The sequence below is a fragment of the Lontra canadensis genome, unplaced genomic scaffold (assembly GCF_010015895.1).
Source record: "Lontra canadensis isolate GAN:19392208 unplaced genomic scaffold, GSC_riverotter_1.0 scaffold35, whole genome shotgun sequence".
NCBI classification, from domain to species: domain Eukaryota; kingdom Metazoa; phylum Chordata; class Mammalia; order Carnivora; family Mustelidae; genus Lontra; species Lontra canadensis.
Window position 1 is genome coordinate 4,770,789 of NW_022631029.1, and position 23,082 is coordinate 4,793,870.

General features: G+C 45.3%; 1 protein-coding gene across 2 annotated transcripts in view; it reads left to right on the forward strand.

The window, feature by feature from the left end:
* The first annotated feature begins 1,183 nt into the window (after positions 1-1,183).
* Positions 1,184-23,082, forward strand: part of LARS2 (leucyl-tRNA synthetase 2, mitochondrial) — a 148,128-nt gene continuing 126,229 nt past the window's right edge. The window contains exons 1-4 of one of the 2 annotated variants that reach the window (XM_032867828.1): positions 1,184-1,423; positions 3,652-3,905; positions 10,253-10,381; positions 22,740-22,831. In XM_032867828.1, the coding sequence (XP_032723719.1) occupies positions 3,672-3,905; positions 10,253-10,381; positions 22,740-22,831 (455 nt within the window). In that variant the 5' untranslated portion in view covers positions 1,184-1,423; positions 3,652-3,671. The remainder of the gene's footprint in view (positions 1,424-3,651; positions 3,906-10,252; positions 10,382-22,739; positions 22,832-23,082) is intronic. The other variant, XM_032867827.1, reaches the window with a different exon arrangement.

Sequence of the window (23,082 nt, forward strand, 5' to 3'; positions counted from 1 at the left end):
CAAAGTATTTAGATTTTGAACTTTCAGGAAACTTTGTTAAAGACTCGGAAATGGGCAGAAAAAATTACTGTGTGTCCCTTGGGTGGAGGGTTGGTCTGGTGATTACCTAGTGCTAGAGGAGTATGCACTTTAAAAAAAAAAAAAGGTTTTATTTATTTATTTGACAGAGAGAAAGCCCAAGCAAGGGGAGCTTCAGCTGAGCAGGGAGCCTGATGTGGGGCTTGATCCCAGGACCCCCGGATCATGGCCTGAACCAAAGGCAGACGCTTAGCTGACTGAACCACCTGGGCTCTCCAGGAGTGTACACCTTTGTTTGTCTCCTGCTGTCCAGCTCTGCAAAAACGTAAGTTAAAAAAGAAGTTAAAATATAGAATATGGATGGTAATGGGCTGAATTTTGTTTGCTAGAGATACAATTGATTTCAGCCTGTAGAAAAAGATGGTTCTCAAACATTACTTTTTCTTGTCCTATAAGATATCAACCAGTTTTGCACAATTACCAAATTCATTTCAATATTCCTGATTGCCCACATGTGTGAGTTCTTCAAAATCTCCTTTAAGTGGGCTTTACCTTTTTGAAAATCATACTTAACACCACTGGTCCTTTATAATTCATTCATTGACTCGTTCATGTGTAGCAAGAAACACTAGTGGGGAGGGAGGGAGACCTTGGGTTGGGGGTCCATAAGCTTCTCAAAGAAATGGTTGGTAGGGAATCCTACTTTCCTTACCCCAGCCCATCTTCAGGTGAGAAAAGTACACTTTACCCCCAGTCATGGCCAGATAATTCCCTTCCCAGGGCTATAAAATCACGGAATATGATGGAAGAAGATCCTGAACCATCATTAAGGAATAAGAGGTCAAAAGACCTACCCACAGCGATTCAAATCCAGGCATCAGGACTCCCCCAGTGCTCTTTACCTGCCATCTAGTGTATTCTGGGGCCACTAAACTGATGTCTCTCACAGGTCTGCAGCACCTGGAATAACCTGACCCCCAGGTTTCTGGTTTGGGTGAAGCCAGAGACAGGGCAGAGAACTGGGCCGAGGGGCGGGGCTTGAGGCCGGAGGCGGTGCCTGGGCATGGGGGCGGAGCCCGAGGTCGTCACGCAGCTGCCTCCGCCCCACAGACTGCCGAGAGTTCGTCCCCGGCAGCGCTCCGCTTTTCCCGGCTCCGCCCCCGCCTGTCTGTGTCTGCGCCAGCCGCTACCGATAAAGTTGTTGTTCTGCCAACATGGCGGCGCCCATAGTGACGGTCCAGGCCGTGTTCGCCTAAAAGTGGAAACAGAGGCGTGAGGAGCCGCAGGCCGGAGCCTGTGAGCAGGTAAACGCCAGCCCGGGGCTCAACGGGACGAGAGGCTTCTGGAGTGGAGACCTCTGTCCCCGGATCGGGAGGTTCCGACTTGCTGGAGGCAGGAGGGGAAGGTGAGGGCTGAGTTCGCTGGTCCCCGGAGCCCTGCAGTTTCTGACCTGGAAGTCTCTGAGATCCGGGTCTTCAGACTCGTGGAGCTAAAGACCCTGACTGTAGCTCTGGACCTTTTCCAGTCCCAGAAGAATTCACATTTACACGTAGTTTTGTATTCAAGTTCCCTTGCTACTGCTCCCCTGCCCCAGTTCATCCCTGGATCTTTGCTTCCCTGGGCTGGGGGGTTTGGACTCAGTTAAAGGCTGTCCAGTGCATCTCTGTGGCCCAGAGATCCTTGCCACTGCATTAAGGTTCGAAACCCCTCAGAGATCACGTGGATTTACTACCTCATCCTAGAAAGATGAGGTTCCCGATAGGATTTGCTTGAGGTCCCCCAAGGAAGTAGCCTTTTTTTTTTTTTTTTAAAGATTTTACTTATTTAACACAGAGAGATCACAAGCAGGCAGAGAGAAAGGGGGAAGCAGTCTCCCTGCTGAGCAGAGAGCCTGATGCGGGGCTGGATCCCAGGACCCTGAGATCATAAGCTGAGCCACTCAGGCGACCCGGAATTAGTCTTTGCAAAAGCCAAGATCTGTATTTTTTGTTAAAAATTTGTTTTCTTTAAGATGCACTTTCCCTAATCCATTCTTGCGCATTTTCCTTTGGGTGCACACAGATGCCCTCATGTGCTTCTTCCTTGTGTTCTCTTTATTTGCCTGTCTCCTACTCTTCCCATACATTTCTCTGCCCATATATGATTGTCATTTCAGGTCCAGTTCTCAGGCTCGTCCCATTCTAACCACATGTTGCTGCCTCCATCATTCTCAGAAAACCTAAACTTGAGCCCCAAGTGAGGGTGAGGTCAGGACTGACTATTTAAAGAGGAGTGAAGTAGTGGGGGATTGATGCTTTGGAAAGATGTGGAAGAAAAGACAAGATTCCAAGCCTCTAGGCAAGGAACTAGATGAGACAGAGCTAAGGAAGAAAAGGGCCAAGTTGATTCTAAATACAAGACATGAGCCACACCTTTCACATTGCTGGAATAGTTATAGTTCTCTAATAAAATGGCTGTATCTGTTGTCAGGAAGAAGCCAGGGATCAGGGCTTTGGTGGTGGAATGTCTAAGAGCAGGGCCTGGAAAGTAAAGGAAGGGAACAGGTCTGATGCATCAGGAAGTTCTGTAGTACATTGTCAAGATACATTGAACGAACCTTTTAGAATTTCTAAAAGAAAGTGAGTTTTATTCAAGGCCAAGTTAGGATAGCTGCTGGGGTACACAGTCTTCACAAAGAAGAGAGTGCTCTGTGAAGGAACATTTGGTGTAGGGTTATATAAGCTCCAGCAAAGGAACATTTGGTGTAGGATTGTATTTTTTTTTTTACATAAAAAATTACATATCATTGGACAAAGGACATTTCAGAAAGTTGCAGTCCTTATCTTAAACTTCTAGTTTATGCAGGGCTGTATGCCTTTAATCTTATGGGAACAAGGGAGGTTTTCTCCTTTTTTTTTTTTTTTTTAAATCTTTGTTTGGAATGCTCCTTTTTGGTTATTTCATAAATGCAGCAGATGGGCAGTGTGCAGCCCATACTTGGAGGTTTTGCAGAATCATTTTGATTTTGGTAAATGTTAAAGTATAGCTTCCCAGGGAGCCCAGGAGCAGGGGCCATAAACATTAAAAATTGAAAATTTCCTTTTTTAAAATCAGTATTGTAGCCCTGCGTACACTTTATGCTGTGTCCCTCTGAGCCTTGGGGATCCCCATTTGGGTGTGGGCACGTTATTACCACATTGCTCCCCAGAGAGGTGGAATCCATTTACATTCTCAGGTGTTTAGATGCCTTCTGACAGTCGAGCCTCGGGCCAGGCCAGCATGTGCTTGGAGCTCCTCTGAAGCCTGGATGATGGGACAGGAAGCTGGCTAGACAGACCCTGGGCGGGGCCTACGGGGGAAGGAGACCGGGAGCCTGTGGCAGGGGCTGGCCCAGGTGGTAGTCTCCCCTTGTTCCTGTGGGAATTTTGTGTCTTTGGCATTTGGAAACACTGGGTGCCTTTATATTTTCCATTAAAGAGTGTGTGTTTAGCTCAGCTGAAGTTCTATGGTGTCGTTTTCAGGGAAGGAAGTCATGAGAAGGATAAGAAGAAAGCAGGTGCATGTTCAGGGAACACCAGACTAAACGGGAGAACAAACTCACATGAGAGGGTCCTGGGCAGCTCCTAAGTGTGTGCTTTCTGTCCTCTTTTTCAGGATCTCCCACCTTCTGCAGAATGGCTTCTGCTTGGCAGAGACTGGGCTTTTACGTCTCTTTTCTGAAAAGCCAGCTAGAAGGTCAGCCAGGAATCGTCAGCAAGGGAAGGAGCGTGATTCTGGGATGCACCAGAGATATATACAGTGCCACTGGAGAGTGGACGAAAGAGTATACACTGCAGACAAGAAAGGAAGTCGAGAAATGGTGGCATCACCGAATAAAAGAACAGGCCTCCAAAATTTCAGAAGCCGATGTGAGTATTCTGAGGGGTTTTGAGAGGGTAGAGAAGAGGGGATAAGGACTTGGACTCTGGGGTCAGATTGCCGAAGTTCAAATAAGTTATTAAGTATGTGACCTTGGGGGCGCCTGGTGGCTCAGTGGGTTAAAGCCTCTGCCTTCGGCTCAGGTCATGGTCCCGGGGTTCTGGGATCGAGTCCCGCATCGGGCTCTCTGCTCGGTGGGGAGCCTGCTTCCCCCTCTCTCTGCCTGCCTCTCTGCCTGCTTGTGATCTCTGTCTGTCAAATAAATAAGTGAAATCTTAAAAAAAAAAAAAAAGTATGTGACCTTGAACGGAATGATTGACTCTGTGCTTCAGTTTTGTTAATTATTATGGACAGTGCTAATAACTAGTGGCCCCTGGCTTCCTAGGATGCTTTTGAGGGGTACATGAGATCAGACAAGGATAGTGGGTAGAAGGGTTTTGCCCCACTGGGCATTCTGGAACAGCATTTACTGGGGAGAGTCATCAGGACTCATCCGGCAGGGGTGGGGTCCTTCCTGGTCCATGGCATGGTAGGGCAGCACACAGGGATCTGGTGGTGTCACATGTAAAGCTCCAGGAGTGGCACCTGGACCTCTCACCTGTGGAACTTTGAATCTGTGTATTCTGAGAAGCACCTGCCTTTTCCCTGGCATAGACCTTGGTCTCGAACCTGGTTCTGCCACCTCAGCATCATGGTTTGGGAGGTACCAGCCCTCCCTTGTGTGATCTGGGGCTGGGAACCAGCCTTGCAGTGGCAGTTGTGTGAGTTAGTGAACGTTGGCTTCTGCTTGGGATGCATCAGCTTAGCTCTCTACTTAGAATTATCTTCGGTATTTGGTTGTACCCAGTTTCCATGAGGTGCCATATTGGATGCTGGCTCCTTCTCTAGGAGTCTAGCCTTTCAGGGATTGGTCTTGGGTGTGGTAGCCCTAACTTCTTGATGTTGGTCAAAGTAACAAATGGGAGATGTGATTCGTTACATGAAATGTTGACTCTGATCGGAGCCAAGCACTAGAAGATAGTTTACTCTTATATTCTACCCTCCCTTTGTAATAGTTGCCAAATAATACAGACCTTCTACAGTTAATCGAAGAGATGAGGTCAAAGGCAAGCAGTTGAGTTAACATAACTGCGAGAGACCGCCTTTCCCTAGACTCGGCCATTTCCCATCTCCCACTTCTCTCTCATTTCAGACTCATTCCTTCTATGAGATTGATCACTGAAGAATGCTGGAGCAGTTGTTTGTGTTAACGTGAAGAGGATGTTTTTGGGAATGGGTTAGGGAAACAGTCTGGTCTTGAGAGAGGTGTGACAGATAACAAACGGAATGATAGGAAGGATGGTTGGAATAGGATGTGTGATTGTACCATGAGAGCCTGACGCAGGGCGTGAAGAGCCTTCATGTGAACCTGACCAGACTCAGGTAGCCGAATGCATTTTGGAAACAAACTAGGGAGCAGTTTCATGATGAACGAGGAGAGTCAAAGTCGCGTTTCTTCTGTTCCTTTGTCTTTTTGGTTTAGATTATAAGTTAGTGGCTTCTACACATTATGAAGTTACAGCTTACTGATTTTTGTGGCATCTCATTCTTCTTAAGTATGCGTTTTTTTAAAACAATTAAACGGATCAAGGGGCTCCTGGATGGCTCAGTCAGCTCGGCCTCTGGCTCTTGGTTTCGGCTCAGGTCGTGATCTCAGGGGTTGTGAGAGCGAACCCCACGTGGGGCTTTGCGCGCAGTGTAGTCTGCTTGGGATTCTCTCTCTCCCCATGCCCCTCCCCCAGCTCATGCACATGCACACTCTAAATAACTAAACAAATACATAATAAATTCTTTTAGAAAATTAAATGGATCAACATAAATTGTGTATCAGTAATTGGGGAAGTACCTGGAGGGATATCGAGGGCGATCTCCTGGGAGCAGCCTCTCAGGGTCTGTTCTAGGGAATGGTGAGGTGGAGAAGATTCTATATGTCCAGTCTGGAGCCAGGGCCTTAGGGTGGGCTCGGCCTCAAGACCTCAGTGTGATCACGGCCACGTCCCGTAACCTCCTTGATCCTCAGATTCTTTGCGTTATCTCACAGAATTGTTTTGAGAATCGGATGGAAAACGTGGCCGAACACACTTTACAAACCAAAATGTTACGTCAATAAAAGATCCAGGAGGATGAACGTATGGAGTATCTTTGTTAGGAACTAAGGAGACAGCTAGATGTCTGTGGACTTTGAAGCCTTTATAACTGACTTCACTCTGGTATTAGATCTATTTAAAGTCCACCCAGATGAGTTTCCAGGAGTTGAATGTCTTGCCATGATCACCTTAATCATCATTTTTTTTTTTAAAGATTTATTTATTTGACAGAGAGAGAGAGAGATCACAAGTAGGCAGAGAGGCAGGCAGAGAGAGGTGGGGGGGAAGCAGGCTCCCCGAGGAGCAGAGAGCCCTATGCGGGGCTTGATCCCAGGCCCCTGAGATCATGACCTGAGCCAAAGGCAGACACTTACCCACTGAGCCACCCAGGCGCCCCCTTAATCATAATTACTGAATGAAGTTCCATTTAATAAGCATTTTACTATATGTCAGGTACTATCTTCCATATATTACCTCATTTAATCCTGAAACAACCCTGGGGATATGGGGGAGTAAGAAAACAGAGGCTCAGAGGGAGGTTTGGTTATTTATGGGGATACGTGCCTGGGACCTTCTGTTGCTCACCTTTGATTTACAGATTCTGAGCTCAGAAAGGCAGAGGAATTTGTCCAAGGTCCCACAACTGGTGGCAAGGCTGGGGCCAGAACTAGGGCTCCAGGCTCCTTCTGTCTGTCCCCTCTAAGTTCTGCGACAGCTTTGGAATGTGATCTATAAAGAGGCAAGAGTTGTCTTTCTCCTGACATCAGAAGCTGGCAAAAATAATAGGTCCCACTTATAAAAACCATCCTCTTCCCATCGCTTACAATCTTAATTTCCTTCAAAGGCTTACATTCTTACATTTTTATATAATTATGAAAATTTGCCCTTCAATCAGATTCCTGCTCAGTTTTACCATAAACCCCCATAATTCCTTCTTGCCATCCCCAGAGGATAGAACTCATTTCATTATCACTGAGGGAAATGAACTTAATTCACACAGAAATGCAAAAAGCAGGGACAAGAAGCAAGCAGAATACCTTTTCTGCAATAAACAAAAATAGTCATAAATATTAAAGACTTTGGCCAGCGGGGCTTTTCTGTATATCTTCTGTAAGCTCCATTTTGGAGTTTGGCTTAGTGTGTAATGAATCACTCAGTTGTGCTATACATTAAATCTCTGTTGGACAGACCTACCAGAAAGAGAGAGTCATGAAGAAGCTGTATGTGGAAAATGTTTGGGGTAAGATCGATTGTTAAATAAACAATATTAAAAAAATAGATCTGTCACTCTAACGAAAACAAAGTGATTATAATAAACGAAAAATGGGCTTCATGTAAAGACTTAAAATGAAAAATGAGAAATGGTTTATATCAAGGATTTCATTGATTTTTTTCCCAGATCCTTAAGACCCCTATAATGGGTATTTCCCCATGTCCCTAAAAATGCCCCAAGAAAAGGCAATAGACCCAGTCCATTATGAGAAGGAGTAAAGCTCAGACGGAGTGGACAGTTTGCTTACTTCTGATTCTGTACCGATTGACAGAGTAAGGTCTTGTGCCTCCGTTGAGGGACAAGTTTACAAGCAGAAAGGATTATCTGTCACTTCCCTTCTTAAAGACAGCAAGTCCTGAGTCCCCACCAACTCCACACCTCAGGGCCTGTCTCCTGAGGTTTTCCAAGGGTTATGAGTCTGTAGTTTCCAGTTAAAACGTGTGATCACTAATGGATGCTTTCCATCCATTTATGTAAATCAGCTGCAGTTGTCACTTGAGCATTATGTGATTTTCCCGTTTGTGTATTTTGCAGACTCCTGTGTATTCCCTTCTCCCTTTTATTCCTTTAGGCAACTTCACTTAACCCCTCATCGGTAATTTCTGGAGGTTGGGCAGTGCAGAGAACATTCTAGTCTGTTTTGCCACATGTTAGTGGCCCTGTTAAAGGTTTAACTTCTTTGCTGGAGGAAGTTTAAAGCAAGGAGCCAAATGAGACTTGGAAAGAATCTAACTTCTGGTGTCTTCTGCTCCCCTGATTGTAGTTGGCCATGTCAATGATCGTCATGCAAATACTTAGCAAAAAATATATCACCCCCCCATACACGAAGGAATGGTCATGAATATTCTGTTTTGCGTTTGTTTCCATTACTTTGGGGGAAGCAAAACCTGAAGGAACTCTAGCAGCGCCACAGGAAGGGAAAAAGGGCAGAGAGGAAAACGAAGGCAGAAATAAATGAAAGAGTGTTAATATCAGAAGGTCCCGACCTCAGAGACCAGCAGTTATCTCTTCTTCTTTTCTTCAGAGAGCCCTGCATGAGAGGATGTAAGGCTGGGTAGGGGGAGTGCTCCTGTCACCTGGACAGGATTTGTGTAGCTGGGGAAAAAAATGCCCTTTGGTTCTAAGGACTCTGTGGGGCTGGGTATTTAACTCCTGAAGTGAGGAGGTGGGGGGGTCGGGGAGAGGGAGATGATGAAACACAGACCTTGCCCTTGAACCACAGATCCCTAATTAGCAATCAATTAAATGACTACCGTGATTCCTTTGGAGCCTTATTTCCTCGGGCGGTGCACAAACCCAAAGTCAGCCATCCGGGAAGGACTCCCTGCCCTGCGTTTATTCCGTTTGGAAGCGGGTACCGTTTTTCTCTTTCTTGTAATGCAGCTGTGTCTTCGGCAGCTGGAAGGTTCTCTAACCCTGGCGTGAGGCTGTCTGTAGATCGCCCCTGGGAAACAACAAACTTCTCGCCTCATTGGCTCTGATTTTCTCATTACTTTCCCATTTCAACTTTGTCTGTTGAAAGATAAGCTCACAGTGATGAAGTTTTAGAATGTGAGTGAGGTCCGGAGCCGACGACCAAGAAAGAATTCTTGAGACGTCTTTGGTGTCTTTGGTGGTTTATCAAAGCCGGGGGACAGGACCCGTGGGCAGGAAGAGCTGCTGCCACATGATCCCGAGGACTGGCTGATTATATACTCAGGAGCTGGAGAGGTGAGGACAAAGGGGGTGTTCAGAAGGACCGTCATATGGTAAAGAAGACTCGCAGGATAACGGAGATCTAGTTATCATCAAGCTGAGCTGTTTTTCCCACTAATGAGGTACCAACATGAAGAGAGCTGGGAGTTTCCTGGCGGAATGTCACATTCCTCCTATCACGGGTCCTTGTCCTTGTCCTTGTGGATGAGCGTTAGGTTTAGAAGAAATTCAGCTTTATTTACATTTCCTCCCGCCTCAGGCTCCCTCAATTTTACAGTAGGGAGGGCCATGTTAGGGCTTTAGGAACTGAGAGGTGGTCTCTGGGAGTTAGGCTGTTGGTAGGAATGCTTCTTCCTTGTCAATGGAGGGAGACTCAGGTCTTGGAGGGTTGTGATCTTTACAAGTTAACTCTTTGTTTTTCCTTTAGGGCAGCCAGGAGTGCCTGAGGAATGTCATATCTATCCTATGGGTGGGGAGGGGCTGTGGAGTGTCAGCTTCTGCTGTGTCCTCTGGTTGCCTTCTGTTCCCCCATCGACAGTACAGCAGAGAAACCCAGCACCCAGACTGGTGCCTGGGGATCCTGCTCTTTCTGCTAAGTCCAAGTCTGAATGCAACTCCAGGGGACTTAGAGATGTCACATCTGTGTGATTCAACTGTCGTGTCCTTGAATTATACGGATCTATGCGTTAGAGCTTCATTTGGAAAAACACAGTTCTCTAAGACCTAAATAGAAAACTGTCTTAACAGAGAAGCTTTTAAAGGGGAAAAAAACCACCTTAAAAATCTATATGGGCGATTAGCACTCTGAGGTTGTTTGGCATTCTTTTGGACATTCTTCCGCTTAAAGCAGGGCTTTGAATTTTGGTTTTTGACACTTTTGTCAGTTCACTTTATAGGAGTAGCTTTTTTTTTTTAAGATTTTTTTTTTTTAATTTACTTGAGAGAGAGAGTGAGTGGAAGAGAGAGCATGAGACAAGGGAGGATCAGAGGGAGAAGCAGACTCCCCGCTGAGCTGGGAGCCCGATGCGGGACTCCATCCTAGGACCCTGGGATCATGACCTGAACTGAAGGCAGTTGCTTAACCTACTGAGCCATGCAGGTGCCCCCCCCTTTTTTTTTAAAGGAAACTTCTAAAAATGTTAAACTATTACCTTGAGTACAGCACCAAAGTTTTATGTGCATATAGGGTCCCAGTAAATGCTTAAGAAATGCTCATTGTCATCCTTTGTCAATTCTTTCCCAGAAATCAAAACCCAAGTTCTACGTACTGTCCATGTTCCCTTATCCTTCCGGCAAGTTGCACATGGGCCACGTGCGTGTGTACACCATCAGCGACACCATCGCACGGTTCCAGAAAATGAGAGGGATGCAGGTAAGGAACGATGGCTGCTGGAACAGCCCCCACCGCCCACCGCCCGCCCCCACCTAGGGATGCAAGAATGTCGTTAACGTGGTCAAGACAAATGAAGAGAACCGATTTGGGTTCAAAGTAGGACAGTTTTGACAATAAACACGAAAAGCCCCGTGTTTCCTTTTATGAGCTGGAAGAGCTAATAAAGCATCTGGATAAATGGTGGGGAGGAGGGTGGGGAACAATGGTGAGGGACTGCCGTGTGTTTGGTGTTGTGCTGGGGATGGAGGTGGGGTGGGGATGGGGTCAATTATAGCTACCAATGTTGGTAACACGGGCCATCTTCCCAGGACGAGCTCATAGTTGGGCGGGGGTGAAACACTCAATCCATGGTTATCGTGTCAGGGTGTGAATCCTACAGTACAGATGTGCATCAAATGCTTTGAGAAGGAAGTGGGGCCCCAAGAGAATTTTCTCTTTCTATTTGACATTTTCTGTATTCTTTAATGAACATGGATTTTTTTTTATAGTGGAGAAATTAAAAATTTTTTGAGAAAAAAAATAATCTTGGGAGTAACAACTCAGGCATTTGGGAAAGGCTCCACTAAAGGAGCATCTGACACAGGTCTTGAAGGACAAGGTGAAATTTACCGGAACAGGAAGAGAAAGATCTTCCATGGCCATTGTGGGCCAGTGTCCTTCACTCCAGTGCCAGTTACCCCTTTAAGCTTGCCCTTTACTCTTTAGCAGTGTATCATCTGTAAAATGGGGTAGGAAAGATCACGGTACCATCTTCTTTAACCACTTACAGAGCGGCGGGATGGAAGAAGGTTTGAGAACATGGGCCGCTGAACCCGATTGTCCAGGACTCAAATGCCCACTCTTAACATGTACTAACTATGTGACCTTTAACTAGTTACTTAACCTCTCAAAACCTAGTTTTCCCTCATCTGTAAAATGGATATAAAGCAGCACCCGCCCATTGAGACCTGCTACAAGGGTCAAAGAGGACGGTGATGAAGCATTTGGCACATACCTGGCACATAGTATGTAACCAGTAAATACTACTCAGAGCAGCTCCCGAGAGCCCCCTGTGCACATCTCTGTCCAACTCTGAGTTCATCAGTCCCCCCAGGAGCTTGAAATCCAGCCATGGTAGGAGTATTTACACCACGGATGTCAGCAAATGCTACAACTCTGGGCTCTTTTCCTCCCAGAGAGGCAATGGTTAAAACATTCGCTGGTGCTCCCACTGGCTGTTGCTGTTATTAACCTGGTGGGGCCCGTACAGATGACATCTGCCACCTCCTAGCTCTTTGTAAAGATTTTCTTTTAGAGACGTAAGTGCATATGTTGTCACAATTGGTTTGAAAATTTATGCTGAACTGACATTGGCAAGAAGTATTCCTAAAAAGGAAGGCAAGTTATAATGGCTCTGTGTCACTAGAAGAGTTAATAACTTTATACTACCAAATGCAGAAATTTGTGTTCTGCTTTAATAGTCAAAGGTATTTGTCTTCCTGTTTTATGTCGAATGTTATTTTCCCCAGACATTGCTTTCCGTCATTGCTGCGATGTTTATTAGAAAGAGACCGTGCGGAGTGAATTGGCTCTTTGCCTAGAGTATAATTCTTTGTCTTACTGTGATTCTTCGACTAGATTTATCTTCCAGTTTTTTACTTATGCCAACTTATTTTGGACAGTTAGGGAGTGCAGGCAAATTGATGAAGATTAAGCTTTTATAGCAAAATTGTGCATTTATGAGAAGGTGCAGGTGGTTGAGGGCGTGTGGGTGGGATTCTGATTCCCTTGGATGGGATGTAATGTTCTAGAGGAAACTCAAGGCAGAGCTCCAGGCCCCGAGCTACTCAGGCCCAAGAGACAAAATGGAGACTCCTAGAGTAACTGAAGTCCAAGGTCAGGCTGGACCCAGGAGTTGCATGACCTAGTTTTGAACCGCATTCTGCCACGTTCTTGCTGAGAGACACCCCGCACAAGCCATTTCATGGCTTTCAATCACCACTTTCCTCATATTTAAAATAGGGATAACAGTAATTCTTGCCTCGTGGGGTTGTTGTGTGGGTTCAGTGAGATAGTACATGTGTGTCTGGGGTAATAACCCTTAATAAGTGATAGCTGCAATTATTATTTGCGTTGAATTAGTTTACTCTGGGAGGTCGGCCACTATCAGTTAATAAACGAATCCCACTCTCTTCGGCCTGAAGCACGCTGTGTGGAGTTACCTCCTCAGAAGCAGCTCAACTGGAAAACATTGCCTGTAATTTCTTTTACCTACCTATGACCTGACGGGTTGCCCGAAGCCACCACTCTCTGTTGTCTGGTTTATGGTGTCTGAGTCCATGTGGTCAACAGGCACCTAGGGTTCTCTTTGTTTCTAAGTTTCAGTTGTTCAGTTTAAGATGATGCGCTGTCCCTTGGGATATTCTCCAGGTTCTGCTGAAATTAATTGTTGTTCATTTTCACAAGCCATATTCAAGTCAGTTCATCCCATGTGTAACTCCATGATATGGCAAAAGAGAAACAGAAATTTCAGTGTGATTGTCAATAACATCAAAGCCTCTTGAGCTTACTGTTGTTTTCAAACCCATTCCCAATGTCAGGACTGGTCCCAGAGGTAGAGCGGGGTTGGATTCAGGTCAGGTTCAATGGTTCTCACTCTAAGAAGGAAGGAATATCTAATCTGGAGTAACAGTGGGGTCTGACATGTGTATTCATTCATTCATTCATTCAGTATACAGTCATTGGTATCAGCTTTATTCTAACACTGGGATTTCTATTGTATTAAATGGAAATATTAGAGTCTTAGGTTCAAAAATCAGTCAGTAGGCCTAAGAAAAATTCAGCAAGCTTTGGATTTTTCTAGAACTTGTTAATTTGTCGACTGGTTTGCTTTGTTCTTGAGTGGAGATGAGTGAAATAATTCTAAGTTACACAAAGAACAGTATGGGAAGAAAAAGAGTGAGCCTTGGAGCAATTCTGCTCTCTTCAAGGCTATCAGTGACCTGGGTGTGGATGTGCCTCTGTCCTCATCTTTCTCATCCTCAGCGACATGAAATATGGTAGACCAGTTCCTCCTCCTTAAAACACTCTGCTCTCAGTGAGACCCCACTGTCCAGGCACTTCTGCATCTTGGCTTCTCCCTCCCAGTTTACTCCACAAACTTTCCCTGACCCACTATCTTTGCATACTCTTTTATCAGATTGAGAAAGTTGCCTTGTATTCCTACTTTGCTTAGAGTTTTTCTCATGAATTGGTGTTGATTTTGGTGAAATGCCTTTCCTGCATCTATTGAGATGGAATGAAGTTTTTCTCTTTTATTCTGTTGATGTGATATGTTAATGGTTTTTTAAAAATTTTTAAACCAACATCGTGTTCCTGAGACAAATTTCATTTGGTCATGATGTACTTTTTTTTTTTAATGCATGAATTGCTGTATATAATTTGTTAATCTCTCTACATGCATGGGAGATACTGCTCTGAAATTTCTTTAACGTCTTTGTCTGGTTTTGCAGTCAGGATGATGCTGGCCTCATAAAACGAACTAGAAGGTGTTCCCTTCCTATTTTCTGAAAGCACTGTGTATTATTGGTATTATTTCTTCCTTATTGTTTAATACCATTCACCATTCTGGGACTGCCATTTTGTTTGTGGGAAGTTTTAAAAGGACAGAGTCTATCTCTTTAATGCTATAGGGCTATTTAGATATTCTGTTTTCTTCCGTGTCAGTTTTAAGTTGTATTTTTCAAGGACTTTCTCTACCTTACCTCCAGTTCTGTTCTGGACTGCCTTCTCTTTTTTTCCCCTGTCTACTTTTCCTGGGTACTCTCATTTATCCCCTTTAGTTTAAACAGGATACTTTAAAAAATTAGGGAACATTTCCAACAGAGAAGTCCAGAGAGCATTATTATAACTACCCAGATCTGTATCCTTGTTAGAGATGCCAGGGGGGCTCCTGGGTGGCTCAAATGGTTAAGCATCTGCCGTCAACTCAGGTCATGATTCCAAGGTCCTGGGATCAAGCCCCGCATTGGGCTCCCTGCTCAGCGGGGTGCCTGCTTCTCCCTCTCCCCTGCACCCTGTTTTTCTCTCTGTCTCTGTCTCTCCGAAGAATAAATAAAATCTTAAAAAAAAAAAAAAAGATACCACCATGTAATCCTATTAGTCTCAGCTCTTTTGTTTTTTTCCCTTTTTTATGTTGCAGAGAAGAGTTGTTCCTTTCCACAATTCCATTCCAATCCTTGAAGTCAAAGTAACCATTATTCAGGAGTTACTCTATGTCCTTTGCCTTCATGTTTTCATGCTTTTACTCTGTTGTTTAGGGGTACATACACACTTATATGTAGTATTGTGTTTTTAATTTTATATAAAAGATATTTTGGTATTCCGCATATTTTTTCACTCCGTATTTTCCATCAAGGGTTATCCTGACCATGTCTCTCTCTAGAGTTATTTCATCCATTATAAGTACTTTTATAATTATGCCAATAGTTAATTATCCATTTTTGCATGGATAGTTTTAGGTTGTTCCAGATTTTTGCTCCAGTGCATGTCCTTGTACTCGATTGGCTAGCCTGTGGGAGAAGTGACATTGCTGGGTCACAGAGTATACATAGCTCAGTGTTACTACATCTTTCTAAATTGCTTTTCAAGGGCAATTATTACTTCCACCAGCAATGAATGACATTTGTAACTGCTCTACATCCTTGACAGCACTTCGTAAGGTTAGTCTTTTTAGTCTGTGCTAATTTGTCGTATGGGAAATGGCATCCAGTTGTGTTTTTAATTTACATTTTCCTGAGTAATATTCTCGTGAAGCTGAGATATTTTCATGTGCTTATTGCCTATTTAATTTTCTTCTTTGTTTGCTTTGTTCACATTATTTGCCAAGTTTCTCTTGGGTTGTTTGTCTTTTTCATATTGCTCTATAGAATTCCTTATACAGTCTGGATTACTGATTCTCTGTTGGTTAAATGCAATGCAAGTGTCTTCTGCCAGTCTGTGGTTTGTCCTTGAATTCTGTGAGCCCAGCCAGACCACAGATTGTAATTTGGGTTTGAGAATGGATGAGAATGATGAATTGGAAAGTTCAGGGTTGCTTTTACTTTGGTTTCCTCTTAGAGCAACAAATAAGTTGTGCAAAGGAGAGAAATGAGACAAGAGTACGGGTGGATCATTGTGGCCCTCCACGCCCGTACTGGGTCATGGAGACGGTCCTGAAAGTCATGATCATCACAGCGCTCTTGGGGAAAACTAATGTCATGAAGAGCTGACCAGCCACGGACACACACACAGCTTAGATGTGGCCTTTATAAGTGGAGAGGCAGGTGGTTTGGGGTGATGAATTGATCAGGAAATAGGGGCTTTAGTCAGTGGCAGTGGTGATACCTGCCTGACCCACCTCACAGATTTGTGGCAGGGTTCCTGTGAGGTTATCAGTGAGAAAAACTATAACACAATTTCCCAGTGTAACCCAATTAATAGTAGCAATAATAAAGAAGTCCTCATATTTGGATGTTGAAGCAGGGGCCTCTTGAAGCCAGAGATCAGTTATTCTCTTTTAAGAGTCAGAAAAGGCTGCCCTGCCGATTGGCTTCTTCTGAAACTCATACAATATCTGATGACATATTTAAAGCTTGGCACACATGGTGATTTTGTTGTGTCTTCGTATGTTATATGCACAGAGGATTGGAAAATAAAATGACCCACTTTGCACCCTGGCTGGTCTCCCTGGCACCCTCTGGGCCAGAAACAGGATGATGACAGCATCAGGGTGGCCAGTCCCCCTCATAGGGTTGGGCTTGGACTCATGTGTCTCAGGCCAAATGCACTGCTCAGCTGGGTTTTCTGCTTCAACCTTTTTGCTATTTGCTACGGAGGAGGAAGTAAATTGAGGCTCTGTGTGTGTCTGCTGTGTGATCATAACGTGATTATCCCTAAATATCAGGAAGCGAGGGGAGCTCTTAGCAAGTAGATGAGAATACATGTTTCATCAATTTTTAGCCGGCCAGCCAGTCAACAAGTGTGTATGAAGTGCCCAGAGGGTGCATAGTGTGGCATTTAGTTTTCAAATTTTTGACACTCTGCAGCTTCTAGAAGTAGAGAGTGGATTTCCACAGCTTACCCTCTCCTGTATCATTTGAAGGGAAGAATGAATTGCTGGTCCAGTGTCTTGATTAGAAACTGGCTGATTTATCTGCTTATCATGTCTCTCCACCTTCCCAGGGGAGATCTTCTGTTTTGGGCCGTGATACTGTCATTTGGGTTCTCTAGTCTGAAATCGTTGCTTGATTTGGATCCTCAGTCTATAATAATGGCGGGTTATTACACTTGCTAAACAAAATTCAATGTTTTATTTCTCATTTCTTGGAAATAAAGCGTTGAATCTACTCCAGAGAAACCATGATGCTCTCTGAAAATAGTTTTTTGAGAAGCAGTAACCATGGTTGCTCTCGGTTAGAAGCTGCATTGGTTTCAACTCTAAACTTTTTCTTTTTTTTTTTAAAGATTTTATTTATTTATTCGACAGACAGAGATCACAAGTAGGCAGAGCAGCAGGCAGAGAGACAGGGGGAAGCAGGCTCCCCGCTGAGCAGAGAGCCCGATGTGGGGCTCGATCCCAGGACCCTGGGATCATGGCCTGAGCCAAAGGCAGAGGCTTAACCCACTGAGCCACCCAGGCGCCCCTCAACTCTAAACTTTTGTTTCATCATGAAAAGGAGAGAAAGCTGGTCATTCCTAGGAAATAGGTTGGCCCTTTTGTAGCAGTAATTGTGCTGTTTCTCTTGCCGTCAGGAAGGCAGACGACCAGCTGCCCCCACTTTTTTCCCTTATACCCGAAAAGTTTTCTTACCTCTACTTGATCTTATTTCCTGTGTTGGAGGAAGAACTGTATATATCTTTGCCTGTTCTTTTTTTCCTTCTTAAAAAATGTTATTTTTAAATTGTATGTAACGTTCCATATTCCCCCCTTTAAAAAGAAGAAATACAGCATAGATAAGGCTGCACTCCCCTCTAACCAGGCCCTTCTGGGCAGTGATCCCTGGCATGTACTGGTGTATATCCCTTCAGAGCCTTGTCTACGTGTTGTCATTTGTAACCGTGCTCTCTGCTGTATCCCTTTCTTCTCGTCTGCTTGCCATCTATCCTGCCTGCTAAACCTGGGACGCCCGTGGCTCAGCTCTGGGGGCAGCAGAAGGCCCTGTCAGGGTGAGCCACAGGCACGTGACTCTGCCCACACCAGAGGCTGGCTTCGCCCCAGCTCCCAGACCTTGCCTTCTGCCCGGCTCTGGTCTGACTTGCCAGGTCTCTGATCCCTGTGTTTGCCCCTCATCCATAGCTGATGCTGACTCCCCCTTCGATATCTCAGACTGTGGTGGGTTTGCAGTCTTGCTGGTGTTCCCAGGCTGGCCTGCGGCCAGTTGGCTATCAGCTCCACCCACTGGTTCGCCTTGTACAGCAGAAGGACTGACCCCCGGAGACCACATTTCCCAAGCCCTGGTGGCAGCTGGCCTCCAGCTGGTTTTGGACAATAAGAATTTCTGGCAAGACTTGAGTGCAGGAGGAAAGGAGAAGCCAGAGAATTTCTCTCTCTCTGCCCTGGTCAGCGTCTTCTTCAGGGATCCAGTTCCATCTGGGCAGACCCACGTGTGTTTCAGGTTTTATACTTGATCTTGGCCTTGGAGCTCTGTTACCTCCATCTCCCACTTTATTCATTCAGTCCAGGGGTGGTGGCGTTGTCCCATTCTTCCGGATTTGGGGGTTGTTTTGCTGTCCATCTTGGCTTCTCACTCAATGGTAAATACTTAGAGTTATTTGTTAGAAGAACAGCTGGGAATGATGGTTTTTCACACACCAGAAGTTTATGTTATAGATTCCCAAGTTAGAGCTATTAGGTCTTTTTCTGGGTTCCTTTTCTACAGAAAGCACTCATGTCCAAGGAGAGTTAACTCCTAGGGAACTGAGAGGGCTCGGTGGCCCTAGCATTAAAGGTTAAACCAAGTTACAGTGATAGAAAGAAGGGTGTAGGAATTAGAGAACCAAAAAAGGAGAGTTTGGAGTTCCTTCCAGTGAATATTTTGGACAGTCTTGGCCACAAGGAATAACAGGCAAGAAAGTGGGCATGTAGGACCTAGATTGGAGGTATTCAATATTGATGATGTGTGAGAGACCAAGAAGCAAAGGAGGCTGGCAAAGGAGGCACCTGACATGTTCTCTTTTACGTAAATGGGCTGTAACAGTTTGACCAGCAGTAGAACCTGCTGCCTTAGAGAAAGGGACGGGCTTTGGTATTTCATGATCGTGTTACAGGTCTTCACTTGGTTCCACCTTGACAGTCGTGAATTCTCTGCTAGTCCAAAAGTGAGTCCTGCACTTGGTCTCTGGGTCTCTGGAAACTCAGGGTCTAGGAGTAATAGGACCCCTTTCTTGCTCCATAGAAACTTGGGTCATGGTTCATTCCAGTGATCCAGCCCCTGGTGGAGAGAACTGTTCTGCCTTCAAGATGCAAAAAGGCCTTCCTGCAGTCTGTATTCTAGGGCAGGCATTTGCCTTTTGGTCGATTTTTGGTAAGAATGGCATATTAAGAAGCTTTTAAGATTTTCTAACTTGATTTTTCATAGACAGCTTGGGTAACATGCGGGCTAAGAATATCTTTCCATGTGAATTTCATCTGAAAACAAAAATAGAAAAATATTACATAAATCCAGACTGGTTTTTGTGTCCATCTCTGTATTGACTTTATTTAAAAATATGGACAGCATCTAACAGAATGTTAATAGGCAGGAGCATTGAACTGGTGCCATTTTGGCAGCTCCCACAAAGAAACCAAGTGGTAATTAAGTTTTTTCCCCCTTCTCCTGGAGCAGTTACACAACAGTTACATTTTTCTGCCAGTGAAGCAGCCCTAGGAGAATTCACGCACAGCTGGAAGTTACACTCCCGTGTAGTCCAGGGAAGTACTGCAGAACTTTCTAGTAATCCAGCACAAATCCCCGACATGCAGCTTTATCTATCTATCTATCTATCTATCTATCTATTTTTAGCTTTTGAAAATTAAAGGAAAAGAAAAAAAACCTGTGAACCTTAAGAGTTTAATACATGGGGATGTTTTTCCCCTATGACTTGAGCAATGCTGAAGAGAAAACTGTATCCTAAAAGGTGTTAGTTTTATTCAGGATTCTTGGGGACCAGGGCCTGCAGGCCAGCCCAGACCAGCTTAAGCCAAAAAGGGGGAGTTTGTTGGTGTTTACAGACCCTGGCATAGCTCACAGAATGAAAGGTGGTGCTGCCGGAAACAAGCACGTAGGCACCTGGACCAGGTCCCGGAAGCATGCCAGTACCCCCAGGCTCGGTCCCCCTGTTGGCTCTGTTTTCTCAGACACCTCCACCCGGTGGAAGATGGGGGTCACCTGGAGCCCGTGTCTCATCTCCTTGTTCCTCTGGGCCAAGGAGAAAGGAGCGAAAAGAGTGTGCTATTGCCTTCCTGATCTTTGTTGCATCCCACCTCCGTCCCCTACAGACAACAGACAAGCCCAGAGCAGTGTTCAGGCCCAGGTAACCAGAGGGGTGGCTTTTGTGATGGGTGGCCCCCAACAGGACTGTGTCAAGTTGGAGGAGTATGTGTACGTGTATTGGTACATGTGTGCTTGCGAGAAGCAAGACATGGAGGGCTGCAGAGGATGGTGTTACCAGCTAAGTCAAAGTCCTGAGAATGGGGGGCAAGGGCAGGGGAGAGGGTCAGCTTTATGCTTTTATGTATCACAAATTGTATTGTTACATTTGTTAAAAATAAGCTTGTATTGTGTTTTTGCTCTGAGAAGCATCCAGTAAAGGAGAAAGAAGGGACCCTATTCAGTCTGGACTCAGGAGGGGTGTGGATGTGGGGCACAACTTGGGACAGCTTGGGAGTCATGTCATCTTGGCCTGGAGACTGAGGGCCTCCCAGTAGGACACGGCAAACCTGCCTCCCTCCAGAGCGGTAGCAAGCGGGAGCACCCCACAGTGCTGTTTGCTCACCAGCCCTGTATCCCTTTTAGAAAGCAGAGCTGAGTGGGTTAGACTCACCACCACCCCAAATGTGGCCCAATCTACTAGGCGGTGTGTCCTTGTCCAGGGCAGTCAGAGGTAAGGCAGTGGCTGCCCACTCACGGACCACCCCTGCTTCAGCCCCCTGAGATAGGAATAGCTGGGCCACTGTCAGGCAGAGCACCTGATGTGAGTCATTAATTACGCAGAAGAAAAACCTGCTGGGCCCCCTTTATGGAAGAGAAAGCCAAGTAAATGACCAGTTGTTTGAACCTCATGGTCCATCCAGTTTGGTTAAGAACTTCCAATGCCTGGCACCAATGGGCTGTGGACAGTTGTGAGTAACCCACGTTCAGGACGTGTCTGAGGTCAAGGTTTCTCCCTACCTGCTGTCAGAGGGCTACCGCGATACCTCTGGCCAGTGACATGACCGAAATGTTGCCAGAGGAGCCAGTAATGTTCCATGTTGGGGGTGCTGTGGACCAGGGTGTAGCAGATGACAGCAGCTGCCACAGTGGCCAGCGCCCCCCCCCCCAACACCAACCGGGGCCCCGGGCGCCATGCTGAGCACACCACTGACGTGGCGATATGATCCCCAGCAAGGCAAGGTGGCTGCTTTCAGTCACAACCAGGAGTTGAGACCCAAGTGCCTCGGGTCCCGCTGGCAGTAAATGGCAGGCTTGGGTTTGGTACTCCTCCCCTCAGATCGCACAGCCTCCCGAAGAGCGAGCCTTTTTTGGCATTTCCCATTCATTCGCCAAAGTGGGTCTGAGTGGCTCTGATTGCGGGTGCCTGGTCTTCAGCTTTAGATGGAATGATTCCATCAGACTGCTCAAACCCATTAGAAAAAATATGTGCCTAACAGAACGGTGACTTTAAGGCAAGTGGCTCCAAACACTGGGGGAGGCAGGCCTGTTCTCTTCTTGCCACCTGTTAAGTGGGACGAGGGGGAGAACACATCTGGAGACTGGGATGGGGTGACAAGTCGAGTCTGGGACACTTCGAATCATGGGTGCCTTGGACCTGAGGCGGGATGGCCATGGCCAATGCTTCAGTGTACCTCGGAGGGTCCTTGGGCCAGACGGAAAGATGTAAAAAAAACCCAGGTGTGCAGTGGGAAAGAAATAAGAGATAAATATAAATATATATAAACATATTTATATTTATATATGTATATATAGTCCCTATCTCTAAAAATTTAAATTTACCAAATTTAACTGGTTATGTATGTCTGGTAGAATTACAATCGAGTTTTGTTTTCTTCTGAATATTTTTCCTGTGTACCCAATTATTTATAGTGTATATGTGTTGCTTCACATACCAGAGGGAAAAGTATTTTTATAAAAGAAAACAAGACCTCTTTCTTTAGTAGAAAATGGCCTGTTTTGATACGCACAGGTGATGAGGTGATGCGGGTAAATACTTCTGAGTATTTGTAATTGTCCCAAGGCAAAGTGTATGAACCCAAGCTCAGGTTGTCTATATGATTACAAGCAAGGCTGTCCCTTGGTGCCACCGTGCGTGTTTCAAGCCCATTGTTCCCATTCGTAGCATGTACGGTAGGTAGACAGAAGCTGCCTGCTGAGCTGTAACTTGTCCATTTGCAGAAATGAATGCCTTCCTGGCCCTCCCTGGCTGTAGGTGATTGCGTCTGGTGTCCTGCAGCCAGGCTGCAGACTCTTGCTGGGCTGCCATTGCTTAAACTGTGAAACTGAAGGGGGTTAGGGCTGGAGGACAGCCTCCAAAGCCTTATTGAGCTCTAAGATTTTAGGCTTCCTTATCTTTCAGAGAATGGGAATACCTTACAGGGAGATTCAAAGTGACTGTTGCACTCTAGAAGGGGGGCCAGTGCAACTGAGGGACTGATGGGTTTTTTATTTTAATTAATTTAAGTGTAAATTTATATAAGCACATGGGGCCAGTGGCTACCATATTGGACGGCACAGCTTCTCCATTGGAAGATAGTAATAGGAGGTGAGCATTTTAAATGCCTCTACACTTGTACATGTACGTATTTTTGAGATTAAAAAAAACACTATACTTTTAGAAAAACAATTTATTGTAGAAAATACAGACAAGAAGAAGAAAGTAAAGCATAGTCATAAAGGAGAGTTTACTCAGATAATGGCTGTGGGTACCGTGGTGTCTAAGCTTCTAAATGCATTCCTCTGCATATGTCCTAGTAACCAGCTGGCTTTCAGAAGCATAGTCTGGAATCATCCAGAAGGGGTTACAACGTGTTAGTAGGACAGAATGCCTATTTATGGCCCAGAAGACAATATGGACAGAGCTGTTAGCAACCCGCCATGGCTCATGTTTCTCTTCTGGGTGCTAGGTGATCAACCCCATGGGATGGGATGCCTTTGGACTGCCGGCCGAAAATGCAGCCATCGAGAGGAATCTACATCCAGAAAGTTGGACGCAGAGGTGTGTATTCACAGGTGTCTTCAAATACTTCCATACAGAAACTTAAAAAAAAATGTTTTAATCTGTGCATGAGAAACAGCAAAGCAGACAAAACATTGCAGTCTGCCAAGCCACGATCAGGATTGTATATATTGGCGCTTATGTTCTAGTGTGCTATATTCTTACCTGAGAAGTCCCAAAGAAGGTTCTGGGTATTTGTTCATCTGTTCATTTTGATGCTTTGTTGTTACAACATTATTCTTCCCTTGAGT